The following is a 21,531-nucleotide window of genomic DNA, read 5'->3' on the forward strand; positions in this document are numbered from 1 at the left end:
GAATATTTGCTGGAAGGTTGAATGCTACAGTGAAGTTTTAAAGTGCGCAACCATAGGATACGGGAAAAAAAGTTCTTGCAGCCTTTGATGTACTTTTAAAGATCAAGATAGAATTCACCCAAAACATCTATTAGGTGTTAGTAGCCAAAAATATTAGTTCAGCACTATTCATCTGGAAGAAGAGACGAGTCAAAGCATTTTAAACAATTTTAAAACTTACCTGCGCTATATTTGTTTTAATTGATATGCAGTTAGAATTGATCAAATTCTGATTGCATGCTGACAAATTTATTTAAAAGGAGGGTATTAACATGAATGTATTTCAATACAAATAAGACATCTCTGGCAGTCTTGCATGCATTATTATGCAATTCAATATGGTCGCATTTCAGAAGTTTGGTATGGAAATGGGTGGATAATGGAAAAAGTATATGTCGAGTTAAATGCCAATAATTGAATAATATTAAATTCAATTATTAATAAAAAAAAGAATTCTGGAATGTCTCTCTACAGTTATTATTCATGACATGTCTAATTATACTAGACTAGTAGGAAAATGTCAGCCAATATAATATTCAAATTTTCAAATTTTTTTTAGTTCCAATAATTTAGATATATTTCAATTCAAACTTTAATTCAAAGACTACAGGCATCACTTTTTATACGCCCGTCTTGACGAGACGTATTATGGTATCATGCTCGGTGTCCGTCCGTCCGTTAACTTTTCCTTGTAAACCTGATAACTTCAGTTTAACTTAATCTAGGCTCATATAATTTGGTGCACGATACTAGCATGGATCCCAGGAAGTTTATTGATTTAGAGGTCAGAAGGCCAAAGGTGAAGTCACCATCTTCCACTTATCTTGCTTGACCAATAGCTCCATTTTCCATGTTACAGACAGCATATATTTTGTGCCCGCCTTAGCAAACACTCTTGTTGGATTTGAAGTGTATTGATTAAGAAGTCATAGCATGTATGTTAAATAGCAGGTTAAAATCAACAGAAATATGTATTATAATAGCAATGTATTATATTGTATCATAATATGAATTATGACTATGGTTTACATTTCTAGTCAGTTAAAATGCAAAGAACAACGAGATTCATATTATTTTTACAAATTCAATCATTTTGAAAATATAAAGGAATGAGCTACATGTGCATGTCATATCCAATCTAATCAATTACTAGTAGTCACTTATCTGATTTGTAATTTATATTTATTGTATTTTTAAGTCTTGTATCATTGCATAAAAAAAATTATCCACAGGGTACTGAATTTGCCAGGCATGTGAAGGTGAAAGTAATTTTTCAGTGTTTTTTTAATTGTTATGTACACTGTAATTGATGCATACAACGATAGATAACCAATTTTTTGTGGCTGTGTGAGTGGTAGATCACATGAAATTTGCAAATATTATGTTTTAAAATGACTGATTATTTCATATTCATATTTATTCTTTTTTTGGGAGGGGGTATATAATGCAGACCTGACAAGTGACCATTGTTTTCATTTAGGAGTTCAATCCCTTCTCCTTTCATCCATATTTTATAGCTTCTATAAAGTTACGAGGGTTTCATTGACCCAACAGACATGTAGAGATTGAACTTTACCTCCTGGAATCTAATCCAAACACATAAAATGAGGAGTATCCATATCAGGTAATGGTAAATGAATATGTCTTAAACACAATTTTTTTCCAAACACATAAAGTATTCTAAACTTGGGCTATCATGAATTAAGTTTTAGGCTATTTATCCCATATTTCTCATGTTAGTCCATAATTCATTTCCATATCGGTTGTTATACATGCTTATTAAAATATTTTATTGGAAGGTTTCGTTCAAGTAAAATTATTGTCTTGATGTTTATTTATCTTTGTGCATGTAATGTCACTGGAGGGCAAATTTTCAAATGTGGTTCAATAAATAGTTGAATGTGAATGAAACTCTATCTGTATCTAAACTTCCTAAAATATGTAGTAATTCACTGCAATTTTATTGTAAATTTTGAATAAAATTCGTTTATATAATCTTACTCTTTTTATAAGCAAGGGATGACCTGCCATGACTACTTGAGACATCTAACATTCTGCTGTATAATCAAGGATAAAGGCACAAGGGTGAGGCACATGTACTTGTATGCTGCCTTCCATGCTATATTTTGAGAATGACTCCTTGATTAGGCAGCCTTATCCAAATGAAAGGCCATTGTCATTAATACGCCACCCCCTTCCTCAATTTTGCCTTCTCCAGTGCCCCATTGCATAAAAGTTAGTATTATGGTAACCTTGTTATCAAATGGTAACTACCATGTTAACACTAATCAAAGCCAATCAAGATCAAGGACTCCATACAAGTTGTATTTGCATGGTAAATCATAATTGTAACTTTTGTTATGCAATGGGGCCCAGGTATATTAAATCCTTGATCACTGACAACAAACAATTAATGAAACGGGACAAAGGCAATATTGATGAAACTGAAAAACCAGAGTCATAGGCAGGGTTGGAAGGGATGTCCCCCCCCCCCCCTCCTCATTTTGAAAAAAATCTCAATTGAACATACTGGTACTACAGTATAACTATAGGCCTATAGCCAGTTTTAGGAAATTGCATAGAAAATTGTCATCTGCACCCACTCAATTTTCAGTTTTGCTCTTTGCACCCTCTTGATTTTAAAAATACTGGACCTTCCTCTGAGGTATTGTGGGGTTGGATCGGCTTGGGTATTTATGATGGTGGGGGGGGGGGTTCATATTTCACCTCCACAATTAGAAAAAACATAGTTTCCATTTAAAAAATGTAACAAGTAATTTACTTGTAACTTTAAAAGTTATTTTTAAAAAAATCAGTGACAATAATACTAGTCAACACCAGGGGCTGTGAGGGGGGGGGGGGGCTGTGAGGGCTTTCTAAAACCATGTACAAAAACATAGAAATTACCATATAAATATTATTGCATGGTCAGCCCCCATTTTCAAAACTATTCCGCTGCACCGAACACCACTTTCTAGAAGGGGGGCTGCCTTATCCTCAAAAGTAAGATGGCCCTGGGGCCAGCCCCCGTCTCTTGATCTGGTTCAGTTCTAACAAGTCAGTGGCATACACAGGGGTGGGGGTTACAGAGGTTAAACCCCCTTAAATTTTTTTAACCCACCCCCCACCCCAATTAAAAAAAACACTATTTTTTATATTTAAGTTTTTATTGAAGTAAATCATAACAATCACAATATTTACAAATGATTAGCATGATGGAAAAGCATAAAATCATGAAACATTACAAATAAAAAAGGCAGATATAAGATTATAATGATCTATAAGTTTTCAAGAGGGAAGCGCCGAGATAGAAAAAAAAGACCGCCCTTACTAAATTTTTTGAAAGACCCATTTTTATTCATTTATTCATTTATTTTATTTTTTTTTTTTGGGGGGGGGTTAAGAACGACCAAAAATTGGAGGCTAAGACTTTCTTTTTTTTTTGGGGGGGGTCATCAACATTTCATTCAGCTTGACCCCCCCCTTAAATATTCCTTCTTAAGCTACTATAACAAGTTATTTATTTTTTTAAATTTTTTTTAATGAGAAAGAGTTTGCCTATTTTTTTAGAGGACCGCCAACCTAAGCAATTCATGCCATTGAAAAAATAGGCCAATGTACTCTCACGGCTAATTATATGATGACAGCTAGTTAGAGGCAACAATTATTTTCCAGTATCGATCATGATCCGTGGTACATGTACTTGGTTTCGTCGACTCGATCTCCCATTCTAAAATAGGCTCTCCCCAGGATCAAGTCTAAAAAGGATCACAAAATGCTGTCAGACGAACGTGAATCGTTTTAGTTGCAACATTTCTCTCAAATATTAATTATGAGAAGAGCAATGGAATAATTCAAGTAGAATTTTCCTCTAAAACAAATACATTTGTCTACGTGGTACGTCTCGCTGTGTTTGGTCCGGTCTTGGACCTAACGTTAGATCTAGACCCATTTCCGCATTCAAAGTGTGATCGATGACGTCCAGATAGTTTTGTTTACAAATAAATCGTAAATCGTTAGCGGTGAAGGATCGATTGCCAATTGATATTTATAAATTTCAAGGATTCAAATCTATATAAAGTAAATTCAACATATCGTAATAATTTTTCTGACAAAACTTAACAAAAAATATCTAAAACTTCTAACAAACTTATTTTTATTTGAATTTGTTACTTTATTCATGAAATATACACCTTACAAATCTTATAATGAAACAATGATCGTGTTATAAGTTCCCAGAAGAAACTTGGCAACGTCAAAGACCGTATATGGTATTTGACGTGCATTAGCAGTACTGGGTAGCAAAAGAAGAATTAAAAGAAAAATAATGATGGGTTGTTTATGCCAATCGGATATATTATTTAGCAAGACATTATATCTTTTGAGACGTTGAGAACACCAAAATTGGAGTAGTGTTTTTCAAGATATTGTGCCTGAAATGGTCGCTCTCTGCAAGTCCCAGGGGCCAGGCTCATTCGCGATTGCACTGAAAATGTCACTAATAAGAGTGGAACTTTCAGGATTTATGTGAATATCATCAAAATGATAAGGATTTTCGAAATTTGGAATGTGATTTCTCGTGAAATTTTGGAGATACCATATGACGATGGAAAGGAATAACCTTAAAAGGTAAGGCAAACCTCCAAAAATGTAGCTTTCTAACACATATGTCGAATGGAAATCTTACAGTTGATCGTGTGGTGTAAAAGTTGAAATTGCATATCAGCTTGCTGGGCAGCGCGCGCGGATTTCGTGCGCGCGTACTTGAAAGGGCTTATTTTGTACATAGCCTATGGGAGTGAAACAGCCGTGTGATATGCGCCGGGCTATGGGTGCAAGTTCCTGGCCGCGCGAAGCACACTGACGGGCGAGGACGAAGCCCGAGCGCCTATCATCACTGGTAAAGTCATCAACATGCATATATGGTTATCATATGCGTGACATACTTTTTATTATGCATCATTCATGAGATAACCTTTATATGGCGATCAACTGTATTTTTTAACCAATCAAATATCATCGCAGTCTCCATCACGTTCAAGCCTCGTCGCTTATTGGTCCGTGTTCGCGGACAGTTATGAATGTTTATATTGAAGCTTAGTTGGGGGTTCGTAGAATTTCTACGAACGGAACAAGGTAAATAACCAGTGATGATAGGCGCTCGGGCTGCGCCCTTGCCCGTCAGTTGTTTGCCCACTAGCCCGACGCATATCGGATAGGCTAATGGTATTCCTGTGAAAATACCAATTTCCTCACCAAAATACTGATTTTCAGCCTTGAAAATACTGAAATGTTCTTGTTCAGGTTGGCATCTCTGTTGACATCGTAAGCGTATTTCTTCTATAAACCACATAAAGTACCTTTATTTTTTTTGGGGGGGGTGTGCATGTGTAGTCCTTCAACAAAGTCAGTCTTTTGCCCCCCCCCCATGAGGCTGTAACTGAGATACATGTACGTTTATATTGCTGATTTCATTATATTTCTTGAATAGATAAACCACACCCTCACTAATGACCAGACCGAGGTCAGCATCCAAGTTGTGAAGCAAGCGGACGGACATCTTTTTCTGGATCCCATACCCGGGGAGTTCTTAAGGACACCTCACGACAAACCTCAGGTATGATGTATTCTTGTTTTCATCCATGCTTGGTCTGGTGTGTGCTACTGTCTTCTAATGCAGCTGGGGGTAGCTTTGTTATCTAATTGTACAAACTTGTACATTTTATTGAGAGCTGTGTGTGAATTCATGGAGAGGTTGGGCTTAAAAAAAAACTGTCATGGGAGTCATGGATAGGTTGATTTTGATTTATTTCATTTAAACACGGTAAAAAGCCCTCGATCAGCCAATGGCTGGTTTTTAGAGAGGCTGTGCAATATACAAACAATATAAAGAATAGCAAATCATAATAAAGTAAAATAAGTAAAACAAAAATCTATATACAAAACTAAAGAGGGAGGATGAAACAAAACAGAAATAAAATCAATACACAAAAAAAATACACACAAAAAAACACACAAAAAAAACACACACAAAAAAACACAATTGTAACAAATATTGGTAAAAAAGGATAATCAAGATTTCAGGACTTTTTCAATTTCAGATTCAAATGAATTTAGATTTGGTAAGGTTGGTCTTGAAAGAAACTGTTATGGGAGTCATGGTAAGGTTGGGCTTGAAAGGAACTGTTATGGGAGTCATGGTTAGGGCTTGAAAGAAACTGTCATGGGAGTCATGGTAAGGTTGGGCTTGAAAGAAAAATACTTATATAATATGTGTTGGAATATGTTACCAAGCCAAATGCCCATGTACTTATTGTAATCTGGGAAAGTAAAGAGATTGAATTGAATATGTTCTATATATTCACAGGTCCAAGTGACAGCCAAGAAATTGGTAGCTGCATGCACTGGTGATTGTTCATTTGAATATTCTTCAGATGCCACGCCCACTTTGTTATCCATCACACCTCCTGAAGGTAGGCTTTTGAATATTCATGACCCAGTTCCTATTGCACAAATATACAGATATTAAGCAAATATATTAGGCTTTGAGAAAGTATAGTCGAATTATTTATCTGAGGTTGGTCTGGCAATTACTGTTTTCCCTGAGGGGCATAGTAGTCTTACCAGTCCAACCAAAGATAAATAATTCCCATTATGCTTTTGAAGGAAATGCCTCATATATTTGTTTTATATCCTACTTTAGAATTTAGAACCAAATCTATGAGCTGAGCTTGCAGAGTCTGCTTACTTGCTTTAAATTACCTACTTTCTCCAAGCCTGCGCCGACGTATCACGGGACTTGCCCGAGAGAGACAGCTCGCTGACCAGTGTACCCGAGAGTTTAGCTAAGGATACAGTTTTCTGAAATAATGACGTCAGAATATTGGTATAGCGAAAAATATATTGAGGTCTTACGTCACGCAACATCATAGTTAAAATGTATTTGGTCTCATGATGCTATTTGAATCAATCACTGTACAGGATTTAATCTATGTAGGATATAAACCAGAATGTATAATGATAATACATGTAAATTTACCGTCCATTGTCCTCCATATCACCAAATGACTCCAACAACAGCATTTACCAAATTTTACCCCTTTTTTCTAAAAGTGCATGTATACCTGTAAAGGGGTTAGAGATGTCTTTCCGATGTATAAAGTGCTATATAAAAGCGGATTATTATTATCATAGTTAGTCCTTCCATAGAAGTTTTATTAAAAAGTCTTAATTAATCTGGGGTTAGACACGGGCACAGGCCCAGATTGAAACTTTAATCAACAAGTGTGTCTTAGCCCAGCATTGGCTCATACAAAACTTGCTATTTCAAGGTCCTTTGCTATGTAAGTCATCGTAAACTGTACATTCAGATCAATTACTCGAGTTCAGTGTTGGTACACCGGACTACAATGACACCGAATGACATTAACACATTTTGTCTACCGTCCTCTGTTTATCCAGGCTCATCTGCCGACGGCACTGCAATATCAATCACCGGTTCTATGTTCAGCATCACACCATCGGAGAATTCTGTCACGATTAACGGAGTGGAGTGTGCGGTCTGGGCATCCACTGATACTAGCATCACCTGCGATGTGGGCGAGTCGCCCGCGGGCGAGTACGAGGTCAGGGTTCAGGTCCTTGGACTTGGATATGCTGAATACGAGAACGGTAAGGATGACGTGCGTACACTTATTCACTCATATATGTCAAGAATTCGAAAAATCTAATTTAATTAAATGCACGCTTATGGCAAAGGACGCCAAAAGTAAGGCGTGATTATACAAGAAATCTGTGGAAACCATGGTACAACAGTACTGAACCTCTTTTGGGAATACAGGCCATCAAGATTTAACATTAAATTTTGGTCAGTTACAGTATATCACTTGAATATGACTTGTTGACAATATGCACGTCCATGTAGCTGTGGGTACCGAATATAGCGACTTTTGAGGGAATTTCATGTTTTTATGTATATTACAAGAGAAAAATACCAAAAAATAACTTTTTTAATAGTTTTTTTTTTTCATTTAATTTTTCAGGTCCTGTCACGTTTAACTACACATTTGATTTGACGTCAGTCAGTCCCAGTAGAGGAAGTACTGCAGGTAAATATTTACCATCAATAACTGGGCTATATTAATTTGATTTTGCTAGTTCATAAGAAAATAAGGTAAGTATTTTCATGATCAATGAGCCTTCATTCTTTAAAAATCATCTACAACATTGTGATTGGGTGTCCTTTTGCAAGATATCAGTTGAAACTCTACAACTCTCTACCCAGGTATTGAATTGGTACCAAATAGAATGTAAGAATTATAATATATAAAGGGGTTACAGGCCCGTTCACCCTGAATAATAAGTTGATGTAAATGAAAGCTTAATAACGAGATAACCGTGTTGGTGAGGGTGTTGTGAAAATAAGCCAAAGAATAGCAGTTTTTAATTTTTAAAAGTTTGATTTTGTGACGTCCCATACGAGCAGCTCCTCCATATGTTGTGTGATAGAAATTCTCCCATAATGCAATTTTCTTTTGAAAAAAGATTGAAAGTGATTTTATTTGTGTGGATATGTAGCATCAGACATATCAGTTCACACCCATTTTTATGTGAAAAATATTTGTATTGATCATATTCCATTAAAAAATGGAATGAATATCATCTGTATTATATGAGGAAGCTGCCCACATATGATGTCACAAATCCAAAAATTTCAAACTTGCTAATGCTTTGATGGATTTCCATCCATCCTTCACCAACAATATTTCTTTACTTTGTTTATGTTTTCATTAAATGTCAAGTCCACCTCAGAAAAATGTTGATTTGAATCAATGGAGAAAAATCAGACAAGCACAACGCTGAAAATTTCATCAAAATTGGATGTAAAATAAGAAAGTTATGACATTTCAAAGTTTCACTTATTTTTAACAAAACAGTTTTATGAACGAGCCAGTTACATCCAAATGAGAGAGTCGAAGATCACTATATCTTTTGTTTTTCATTGTTTGAATTATGCAATATTTCAATTTTTACGAATTTGATGATTAGGACCTCCTAGCCTGAAGCACAAATTGTTAAAATAATGGAATTCCACGAGTTCAGGGAGGAATGAAACTTCATTTCACATGACAATGACGAGAAAATAAAAAATATTTCATATTTCATATAATAAAATACAAAAGAAATAGTGAGTGATGTCATCAGTTCCTCATTTGCATACCGACCGAGATGTGCATATTACTGTTTTGTGAAATGAAGCGAAACTTGAAAATGCCATAACTTTCTTATTTTACATCTGATTTTGATGAAATTTTCAGTGTAATGCTTGTTGAATTTTTCTCTTTTTATTTAAATCAAGTTTTTGTTGGGGTGGACTTGTCCTTTAAAAACCTCATCAGGTTTCATTTCCCCCTTTTTTAAATGCCTGGCGGGTGTTTCATAAAGCTGTTTGTATTAAGTTAAGAGCGACTTTAAAAACGAATGGTGATCCTTTCTTATGGTAAATGATAATCACCATTAATGTTCATTGGTGATTATTTAGCACGTAACAAAGGATCACCAGTCGTTCTTAAAGTCACTTTTAACTTACGAACAGCATTATGAAATGGCTCCCCGCTCTTCCTAACTACGCGTGTGCACATAAAGTTATACACAAAAGTTGCCGATAACTGTTTGAAATGTTACCATACATTTGTAATTCCTTGAAATACAAGTGTACATGTATGTGTGATCTTTATTATGGAATAAATCTAAAAAATTATTTTCAATTATTATTTTTTTTTTTACTACCAGATTTATTTAACCAAGTTGACTGTCTCTTTAATTTCTTTTTCGAATTCTTACCCATCTGATTTGTTTTCAAACTTTCATCATTCTTATTTTTCTTCTTTTCTCACAAATGATGTTATTACCACGATCAGGCAGGTGTTCCATAAAGCTGTTTGTGAGTTAAGAGCGACTTTAAGAATGAGTGGTGAACCTTCTATGCTAAAACCATCGTCAATGAACATTTTGGTGTGTACCATTTACCACAAGAAAGGATCACCATACGCTCTTAAATTTGCTCTTGACTTAAAGGGGAAGTTCACCCTGAAGAAAACTTTGTTGTAAAAATAGCAGAAAAAATAGTAAAAAATATTGGTGAAGGTTTGAGGAAAATCCGATAAAGAGTAAGAAAGTTATTAGAGTTCAAAATTTGGGATTTGTGACGTCATAAACGAGCAGCTGCCCCATGTGTTATGTAATATAAAATGTATGAATTTCAAATTTTGTATGGTTCCTGATGACTTAATTTTGTTTTCTTTTCATGATCGGGTGTGAAATGATTTGTCTATTGATATACAAAAGTTACAGTGAAAACCATTTTCTGAGAAAATGACATTTCATTGATTTTTTACCATTTGCTATGTAGAAATGCTGCTCGCATATGACGTCACAAATCAAATAATTGAAATTCTAATAACTTTTTGATTATTTTGATGAATTTTTCTCAAACCTTCGGCAATATTTTTTATTATTTTTTCTGCTATTTTTACAATAAACTTTTTGTCAGGGTGAACTTCCCCTTTAAAAACAGCTTTATGAAACACCCACCAGATCGATTCCTGTGTGAGGTTGAATGTTTTGTTTTAATTTTGTAGGTGGAACGGTTGTAACCATCGATGGGCACGGCTTTGGGGATGACATGGAGGTCACCGTAGCAGGCAGAGATTGTGATATTATCTCGGTCTCTTATGATACTATCTCATGCACAGTTCAGTCTGAGGTAGGGTACCATTCTCTTCCATCCATTGATACACTGGGGTCCTTGTTTGTCCGTCGATGTGACGAGGACCTTCAAATCATCCTGGGGTTTGATCATTAGCTTGATGGGTTCGCAGATGGCTAGTCAGGCCAATCTGTGCCCTAAATACATACATTTCATTACACTGGGGTAATGAAATAGCGATGTACATTAGCCTGTTAACTAAATATGTATAGCAACTTCATCGGCATGGAATCTTTATTGGCTGAGTGTTAGCTCATATCTGGGTATTAAAAAGGTTTAGACCCCAGTTTTCTGTTTTCTAAAATGCAAACTCTGTGTTCTTTGGGCTTCTAAATAACAAATTTTGCATTCAGGTATGTACATGTAAGTAACCCTTTTTTGGAACACCGCCTTTGGCTTGGTAATGAATTCTTCCTTTTGATTTAATCTAGTATCACATGGAATTATAATGAAGTGTGTTCATATTCTAGATCCTTTTTATAATAAATTGCAGCCAAGCGGTCAAGGGAGCTCAGTGAGCATCTCCACCAACGGTGAATCTGCCACTCTTGACAATGTGTTCACATTGGATGAGAGCATCACTCCAGTCATATCCTCTATTAGTCCAACTGAATCGAGTGTTGCAGGTACGTGTGAACACAGCCATTTTTTCCATACCACTAGTAAAGCATTAGGAGGATGGCAAATGGCTGATGGTTTGCTCCCAATTTGCTTTATTGTCTATTTACCATTATTTGGTCGAATTGCTACATGTATTTAGCCCATTCATCATCTGTCTTACATGTACATGTATTTCCAGTTCCAGTCTGTACCCACTTTGTGTAATATCCACTCATTGTTGTTTTTAACAAGCATGTATCAATGAGATTTGAATATTTAAAGGAAAATGAAACCTTTGGAACAAGATAGCTTGTGTGAAAACAGAAATATCAAAGAAACAGATCAACAAAAGTTTGAGAAAAATTGAATGAATAATAAGAAAGTTGTGAGCATTTGAAGTTTAGATCATTTGTAATGTAGATCCTCCCATTGGCAATGCAACAAAGATGTGTGATATCACACATGAACAACTTTCCCATTGCTTTTGTATATATATATTTCACTTAAAATACCTCTTTTATCCTCTTTTATCTATCAGTAGACTGTGTTTTCTTTTCATAAGAGGGCATGTAATGTAGAATTTCAAAGAATATATTATGGATAAAGAGGCTATATCCACAAGTGACATCACACATATCTGTCGCATTGCCAATTGGAGGATCTCCATAGCATTAGTGCATGATCGCAAAATTCGCAATATTCAAATGCTCATAACTTTCTATATTTGTCTGATTTTTCTCAAACTTTCTTTGATCTTATCCTTTGATTTTCTCTTTCCACACAAGCCCACTTGTTCCAAGGGATTCATTACCCTTTAATACATGTAACTATACTTGCTTGTATGGCGCTTAACACTTACTTTATCAGAAATCTCTAAGCACTCTACGGTAATGCTACCCTTCCAGGGCAGTGATTGTGTGCGGTGGCCTTTACAAATGCTGAATTGTAGAGAGCGGGTCTTTTCTGTGATGCCATCACTTTGAGTCTCTATTTGTAATTCTTTTCTTTGACCTGTTTTTCCTCTTATCCAGGTGGTTCTAATCTAACAATTGAAGGATCCCAGTTAGGTGAGTCTGGTGGAACGGTGACAGTTGGAGACAAAGATTGCGAGATTTTATCTCAGACCAACACTACAATCGTGTGTGTTCTCCCAGACCAGGCCTATGGTGATCACAACGTGTTTGTCAGCATCTCCGGTGTCGGGTATGCCAAGAAAGAGTAAGTATATTTAATCTCAGGTTTATTTTTGTAAAAAAATCCATTCATACATTAAGACAAGTGTATGCATATATATAAACTACGTGTATGACATTCAACAGTGACTTCTTTCAGATCTGATCTGTTGGTTGAGAGTGCAAAAATCTTTTCTTGTCAAATCAAATGGAGAGACAACCAAGAGTCAAATAGTGTATGGCAAGTTCCCCCAAGTCTGCGCAGTCCCCCTTGTCTGCGCACATGTGTATCTGCTCGATTCTAGTATTAAAAAGAAGATATGCAACGAACACAGACTTTACACATATAATACATACAATACATGTATTCTTTAAAAAATCTGACTCAAAATAGGGGAAAAATCATGAATTTAGGGCATTTCATGGGACAGACTCAAAATGCAGCCTTTCTCATCAAAATCCCTGAATCATGTGCAAAGTGAATGAGTCCGCAGACATGGGGAACCATTTTTTTTTTAATCTGAAAATGACTGCCCAAGGTTTTTTCAATAAAATCCTATATTTTCTTTCATTTTTCAATGAGAAATTTGGTACACTTACTCATAATAATATAAGGAACATTATTAACTGAAAGATTTTGTGAAGTAAGGAGAAATTCATGTTTAATCTTAACTCAAATTGTTAGGTGCGCAGACTTGGGGTCCACCATCATACTTGTGTGGTTCTTAACGGATGTGATATGGCCAAAACCTGTCACAGGTTCAGGTCGAGTATTGGCAAGCCCTCTGTGTCTATGGTTGCGTGTCGATCCTGTGCACGAACTGCAGGTCCTACATGTATGTCCACGTTGAGTTTCCGAAAACAGCCCAATGCATTTGTCCCAAATCTAACTTTTGAAATACTTCTTCTTTTAATTTCAAAGGTCCGAGAGTACGAACACGGTTGTGACTTACGCTCTGGTTGTGACAAGTGTCTCTCCGCTCTTGGGATCCCTATTTGGCGGAACAACGATTACAGTCACAGGAAATGGATTTGGGACGTCTGCAAGCGAGACGGAAGTGTTGATCAATGACAAGATTTGTGAGGTCACCTCCATTACAGATGACCTATTGACCTGTGTGACCCCTGAAATCTCCACACATCACAAGATCAGTCATCTTGGGCGACACGAAAGTGAGTCTTTGATGATTTGATACTATTGCGTAAGCTTTGAAGTCTCCTTAGGTATCACTGTATGGTAATACTCAAGAATAGGGTAGATAATTACGTAATTCAATCTCACAGTAGTCATTCAGTTAGTATGGTATCTTTAATGTGCAGTGGGACCAGTAACTTCCAGCTAGCACTATGCTACAGAAACTAGCAACATAATTCAGTGCATATTGTCTCCAGAATTGTTTGCTTAAGTCATTTAAATATTATGGGGGTTAGTGAACTTTGCGAGTATTTTTTTTTAATCATTGGGCCGGATTTAAATGAATATTACATGTAGGTCACTCTTCTTCTGTTTGCCTTGTAAAGCCTACGGGATTGGTTATGCCTGGGACCCTTCTAAACTGGACATACAAGCGGGAGATGTGGTCACGTGGACGGCATTCGTGCCAATGTTTGTATCCGGCATTTCTTACTCCGTCCACCAAACATCTAGTGCCGAGGAAACTACCTATGACGGCATGGGTTTCAACAGTGGACCATTTGAAGGTAAGGTTCTGCTGCAGGGATTTTTTTGGGGGGCGGGGGAGGTTCAGAAAGCTGTTCATGAAGATATGCGTGACTTTAAAGCTAAATGATAGTAGTTGCAGTAAAACACTAATTTCGTGAGAAAGTCTGTAAAACCAAGGTTAAGTATGACCATATCATCGTGGATCTAGATCTGGTACAGTTACATCAACTGAACTTTGTGAAATCATAAAATCTAAGCTGAAATACGATCACACTGAAGATCGCCAACACAGATAGGCACATGTGGGACAGTGTATTGTTATTGCTGGAGTAAAGACCCGACGGAAGTGACCGAATCCGTGCTTATATTGCTTATTTCTCTGCAATTACACAATTTCGTCCAGAATCCTTTGGCGCATATTTTTTATTCATACAAACAGACACTTGGGTGGTCATGTTATTAGATTCTGTAAAAAGTCATTTTGAGATCGTTACCAGAACTGGAATTTATCTTTAAGTTTCAAGTTTATTTTATTGATTTCAAATCAACATAAAGGATTACGGTCATAATAGAATTAACAATTTTTACAAATTATCAAGCAAAAATTACTTGATAAAATAATATTTCTATCAATAAACAGTCTTAATTAAACAAAAGGAAAAACATTATAAATTAAAATGAAAAAAAAAAAAGCTGTATGCTGTTAGAAACTGTTTGACTCGACTATCTGTCAATTTACAGGGCATAATTATTGATAACAAAACAATAATCATCAGGTACTACTGTGTCATTCTAATTTATCAACTGTATATCATATAATTTGTGGAATATTTGTAATTGTAAATGCTACATGTATTGATATACTTGGATCGCAAATCATACATTTTATTTTTTCCAGTGATGCATATTTCAATTATATCTGTTTCTTTGGGCACTAACAAAAACTTTAATTTTCCTTCATCATTGTATTTAATGAGATCTGGTATTACGCCTTTTATTTTGTCAATCAAATTGGTATGGGGATTATCGAAACTTCATGAACAACTTGAGAGTGTTTCGTCAACAATTGCTCGCTGACAGCTTACCTTGATTTTGATTAGCAATAAAGCACAGTTCCTATAGGTAGCTGTCAGATAAAACATTCTAAATTATAGACTCAATTATACCGTAGATATAATTTCTGGCTTGCACTCAGCAAACGAGATTGTATATTTGATCTTATATTATAAGTCAGGAAAAATATTTGCACCAAACAGATCCAAACCTCTTATCTGCTTTAATAGTACCTCTGATTTTTAAAAATCAGGGATTCTGAGGTATTTGTTCTTATATCATCTTGTATTATTATATGTGTACAATATTCCCTTGCCGACTTTATGTCTCTACATCCAAATAAATCCAACTTCATGAAGTACTAAAAGTAAATATGTCTTGATCAGGGGCAGATCCAGGATTTTACAAAGGGGGGAGGGGCACATTTTCCCTTGAAAAATTTGACAAGAAACAAAATAGGTTTTCAACCAAAAAATAAGGTAATTTCTTCCAAGTAAAAGCTGATAAGCAAAAAAAAATAGTCCTCACTTGTGGAACGAAAACATATTCCCATTAAAATAATATACTGTCACTCTCAAGGGGGGCACTTGTGTAAGAATGGCATATAATTTACCTTCAAAATATTGACTATGGCTCTCAAAGGGAGGGGGGCATAGGCCGGATCGCCCCCTTTGGATCCGCCACTGGTCTTCATTAGAGAAAAATACAATTAAAAAAAAGTCAATTTATTCATTTTGTGTATTGGAGCAGATCCTTACCCTAAATCACAATTATATGATTCCTCCCTGATAGGTCATTTCTCTTTTAAGTTTGATGCCCCTGGTACGTACTACTACTCCGGCAACCCTGTCAACTACCAGAATCAGGACGATCCCATCTACATGTCAGGCATCATTGAAGTCGGCGAAAAGACGAGCCACGTGGAGAACATCACATTGATACGTAATGGATATGAGGCTCTGTATGACGTTGATTCAGGTACGTTTTGATTCTTGCCTCGCTATATGGTAAGAAAATCTTTATTCTACAACAAGTGCTGTTCATGAAGACTTTCATCAATGAATTTTACTGGCTACTTTGCTCGTAGCCAATCAGATGTCAGGATTTTGCCAGCTTATAGCCATGTTAGTTAAATGACTAGTAGTTGCATGACATGCTCTCTAAATGCTCTGAGTAATTGCAAGTGGGACACTCAAGAAGATTGAATGGCCGATTCGTCCACTATTCGCATGGTCTTATTGCCATTTTGTCCATTGACCGTTTCATCTAATAACCAGTTGGTCCAATAGCCATTTAGTCAATATGCCATTTGGTCTATAAATTGGACAATGTGTTAATTAGGCTAAATGAATGAAAATAGAATGGATATTAGACCAACTGGTTATGAGACAAAATGGTCATAGACGAACTGGTGATTAGACAAAGTGATGACTGGACCAAGTGGTTGTTAGACAAAATGTTGATGGACGGAATGGCAGTAGACTAAATTAAGATAGACCATGTGTTGAGTGGACGTGTTGGCAGTAAACCAATCGGCAATTTACCGCATTAAAGACCAAGAATAATCATTTTGATGATGGTAGCATACATGAAGATGATAACAATACATTTAAATACCAATTCACAGTTTATGTACAGTATTCAACTGTCACGAATGCAGGGATCATTGTTTTTGAATGATTAGGAAAACCTATATTTGTGTTCTCAAATTACACAGATGGTTTTGCGCCAAGCTGATGATAGATCTTGCTCCTTCACTGTAAATCCATTCTATTTTTTTTTTGTCATATATTTAAGTTGTTATACCTCCCTGTCAATGAATATTTCTTTCTTGTGGCTGTCCCAATTCCAGGTGTAACAGCTCCTACATCCCAGCCTGGTTGTGAAGGAGACAGTGCAGCCATTCAAGGCTGCACTGACAATGAACCAGATGCCAGCCCCGAGGATGTCTTTACAGTCACTTACTCATCCTGCCACACTCCGACTGTGACGAGTATCAGTCCGAACACCGGTACAGCAGGAGTTCAACTGAACATCACCGGAACGGGATTCAGCAGCGTCCCGTGCGAAGTTGAGGTCTTGGTGGGAGGCCAGCCGTGCAGCGTCACATCGGCTTCTTCCACCTTGGTCCAGTGTGACCTGGAAACGGGAGATGTCCTGGAGACTGGGGAGTTGCTAGGGGTGTCTGTTAACATCAAGAATCTTGGATTTGCCCAGATCTTACCAAAGTTCCCTCAGGAACGCTCCTTTGTCCTTTTCCCCAGGCTGGATGCAGTGTCGCCCCAGCAGGGATCACTTGCTGGTGGGACTGAGTTGCAGTTCTCTGGAGCAGGATTCTCGTCAGAGCCAAGGGTTAGTGTAGGAGGTGCTGCATGTACTGTGAGAGAGTTCACCTACACCTCTTTTGTTTGTATCACAAGCCCTCATTCAGAGGGTGAATACCAGATACAGGTCTTGGTGGGCCAGTTGGAAAGCAAATGGAACACTGAAGATCTCAAAGACTTCAATTACACTGTTGGAAGCACACCGAGCATCACATCTTTCACACCACAGGTTGTCTATGGTTCTAGCACTGTGATGACATTCAATGGTTCTTTTCTCAGTACTAGTGATGTAAATCTGATTAAGGTTGATATCGGAGGCTCTAATTGCGTTCCAACCGTGGCTAGTGACACCAGTGTGGAGTGCGATGTTAGCTATGTTCCTGTTGGTACCAGAGCAATTTCCTTCCACATTGCTGGATTTGGTGATGCTCAGTTTGAAGGAGGAAAGACTGTTTGGAGTTCGAAGACATTAGACAGCATCGATCCATCCTCTGGAAGTACAGAGGGTGGACAGACCGTCACCATCGCAGGCAACGGCTTCATTGCTGAAGACACCCTGGTCTTAATCGATGGAAATCCATGTGAAATCCAGTCGCTGTCATTGTCTGAGATTGTATGTATTACACCACCCCACTTGGAGGAATCTGTTACCGTGTCCGCCAACAGCGGTGGGAATAGTTACACCACTCTCACGTACGAATACGCTGCCGATGTGACACCCCAGGTATCGTCGGTGACACCACAGGTCGGTCAGTCGGGAGATACCATCACAATAGCTGGAAGTTCCTTCTCGGAGGAGCCATCCGATGTCACGGTGATTCTTGATTTCGTCGAGTGTAACGTGACGTCTTCTTCTGATACATCTATTGAGTGTGTTACCGGTAACCATTCTGCAGGGACGTATTATCTAGAAGTCCACGTCAGAGGAAAGGGGATCGCCTCTAGCAGTGCCACCTTCAAGTATATACTCGATGTGACCTCGTTCAGCCCTGATGAAGGTTAGTCTGTCATACTTCTCCATTATCTGACGTTTTGACCATCAAGTCGGGGGGGGGGGGTTGTTTAAAAAATAATCAAGTTTGACTTATAGTCGCACTTCAATTTCATTTGCATGCTTTATATATTGCGTCACTGCATCGGTAAGATGATGTGCTTGGGACGCGCACTACCGTGTGTCTATTAATCAGATTATATGTTAAGTACATGTAGCATGCGCGGGTTTGTGTTTAATCATGACTCTAGGTCACACTCAACATTATGTGAAACACCCCCCTTGCTTAAATGTAGATTTTGGCACAAAACCCGGAGGGTATATAACAAAGATTTAAGTATGACTTACAGTCACACTTAAATGCCTATTTGCATGCGTTATAAAAGGCATAACCGCATTTGTCAGATCATATCAAGAGGACTCACACTACTGCGTAGTGATCAATAAGATTGCGCGTTGCATAGCATATACACATATACATGTCGGAATGTAAGTGCGACTCTAAGTCATACTTAACTCTTTGTTAAGCACCCATCTGATGATTTCATAGAGGGGAGCAGTCATGCAAGGAAAACCCTGTTTTTTCTTCATATTCAAGGTTGTTTACTGCTAACAAATGTATTTTTTTTGTAACCATTTAGTCCAAATTATAAAAATACACAAAAATATTTTTTCTAATGATATATAAACAAATTATTACACATGCATTTTTTTAAGAATGTTATAATCTAGGTATTTTATTTTCCAGTTTACATGTAAGTTTAGTCTTTTAAATGTTAAAAATCAAGTCGTGTTGTTCTTTAAGGAATTTCTCTAGAAGTTTGTGTGTTGAAATTGTGTTTTAATGTGGAGGAGCCGTGGTGTAGTGGTTCTGACTCTCGCCTTGTAAACAGAGGGTCGTGTGTTCGAATCCCACCGCGGTCTGGCGTCCTTTGGCAAGGCGTTAATCCACACTTTGCCACTCTCGACCCAGGTGCTAAATGGGTACCCGGTAGGATGTGAAAGTCATTGTAGCTTGTCCAGTATTGTGTGCGCCTCACAGGCGACTGACTGGAATACTCCCCAGGGAGTGGAGGATGTGCACACATTGTGTGCGGGAATGACTGATTGAATCCGATGACCGGGGTAATAATATATCTGTAAAGCGCTTAGAAACGTCGTTCCGATGGATTAAGCGCTATATAAAAGCGGATTATTATTATTATTATTTTAATTGCTTTCGTACTCTAGCACAAATAACATTTCATTGTTTCTGAATAAACCTATTTTCATATCATCTGTAGAAACAAAACAATCAAACACAGGTAAGTGATCGGGGCCTAAAACCGTACAATTCTAGCCTGGACTTCCATTTGTTTTCTTCTACAGTTTATTGTCGGAACTCCTTTTGAAACTCCCTTTTCTGATAATTATTGACATTTTTTTCCTCCATACATTTATTCTTGGAAATATTCCAATTTCTGTTATGCAATTTATTTTTTTCCATTTTTAAGAAGGTCAATTATATTTTTCTGCACAGTTTAAAATAATAAAAAGCACGGATTCTGCTTTGATTCTCAAAGCATTCACAATTTTGATAGAATCTTTATTATTCAAATGATGCATTGTACAGTACATGTATTTATGATATGATCTATTGAAAATGGAGTAGTTAAGACTCTGTTTAAACTGTTGCATGAAGCTGTTTGGCTGAATGCCTTGGATTGAACGCAGGCTCAGTGAGCAGATATAGGTTGTATATTGAATGAATAAAGATATGCATCCTTTGCTTTATCTAACACTGCTAGATCCTAATGTTTTATTAAGTAAAAAAAAAACTCTTTCTGTAAGGTCTGAAGAGCCAAGCCGATTTGCTTTGTAATTGATTCATAAATCTGTTAACTTCAAGTTCAAGTGTGGCCAAGAAAATTCACGCAGTGCTCTTGTTTGCGCTTACTTGAAATCAGAGAAAGATATTCGTGAAAAATCCTAGGTAAAAAGCAGAATTTTTTTTTACTTTTCATGCAGTGGAATCCAAATGCCATCTTTATCATGAAAAAGCCCTGAAGCAGGAAAAAAATTATGTGGGGGCTAGGGGTAATTTCACCCCCAAAATGCTCAAACTAGTCCTGGAAAATCACCATTGGTTGCAATATGAAAGCTTAATATCCAGTGTAACAGATTAAAGCAGCAAGTTGTGAAAGGTACATGTAGCACTGCACAATTAAAAACAAAAGCGTTTGCCTACCCTGAACTTTGTAAAGTGATGGGGTGCAGAAACAACAGCCACTTTCTTCTTCAATCTCAACTTGACATGGCTAGTATCATTTTTGTAAAGTTTATATTTTGGCTCTAAATTGTGAAGCAATTTTTTTGTTACAAACTTACATGCACTCTGCAGAATACAAGGAATAAAATTAGCTCAAACTTTATAGTGGAATATTGAAGAAATTTTAAGTTTTAGGTGTGCAGAAATGCATACATTTATGCTCTTCTTGATACATACTTTTATTAATTTGCAATATTAGTTTTCAAAAAATTATTCTTTCTAGAAAGGGCCTTCCATTCTTTTTATTGTTTATTGAAAATTGTTAGCACCATTATGGTAATTGATACAGATCACTGGACTTGCCACACTCCATATTTCCAATTTTTTTCCAAATTGCATGCTGCAAAATCAGAAACTCTTACATGTACATACATGTGTTCTTGTATTTCTTGTTATATTGTATTCCATTATGAAGAACGCCTTAAAAAATTACATGTAGAATTCAAATACATGTGTATCTAGACATTTTATGAATTATTTTCTTTGATATTTGAAATAATTCATTCAGTAAAATATATTTATAAATATTTTGATGTTTGTTTTCATTTTAAGCACCAATGCACAATATTTGGTCATTTTTATTTTTGTTTCAGCAAATTAGATGAAAGATTTT

The 21,531-nt window shown here is 36.7% G+C and overlaps 1 protein-coding gene across 3 annotated transcripts in view; it reads left to right on the forward strand.

Annotated features, from left to right (window-relative positions):
- Positions 1–21,531, forward strand: part of LOC121425662 (fibrocystin-L-like) — a 120,103-nt gene that overhangs the window by 40,188 nt on the left and 58,384 nt on the right. For all 3 annotated transcript variants that reach the window (XM_041621808.1, XM_041621809.1, XM_041621810.1), the window contains exons 21-31: positions 5,531–5,656; positions 6,407–6,512; positions 7,501–7,710; positions 8,082–8,147; positions 10,680–10,804; positions 11,301–11,433; positions 12,439–12,625; positions 13,502–13,752; positions 14,101–14,280; positions 16,088–16,273; positions 17,148–18,617. In XM_041621808.1, the coding sequence (XP_041477742.1) occupies positions 5,531–5,656; positions 6,407–6,512; positions 7,501–7,710; positions 8,082–8,147; positions 10,680–10,804; positions 11,301–11,433; positions 12,439–12,625; positions 13,502–13,752; positions 14,101–14,280; positions 16,088–16,273; positions 17,148–18,617 (3,040 nt within the window). The remainder of the gene's footprint in view (positions 1–5,530; positions 5,657–6,406; positions 6,513–7,500; positions 7,711–8,081; positions 8,148–10,679; positions 10,805–11,300; positions 11,434–12,438; positions 12,626–13,501; positions 13,753–14,100; positions 14,281–16,087; positions 16,274–17,147; positions 18,618–21,531) is intronic.

The sequence above is a fragment of the Lytechinus variegatus genome, chromosome 12, assembly GCF_018143015.1.
Source record: "Lytechinus variegatus isolate NC3 chromosome 12, Lvar_3.0, whole genome shotgun sequence".
NCBI classification, from domain to species: domain Eukaryota; kingdom Metazoa; phylum Echinodermata; class Echinoidea; order Temnopleuroida; family Toxopneustidae; genus Lytechinus; species Lytechinus variegatus.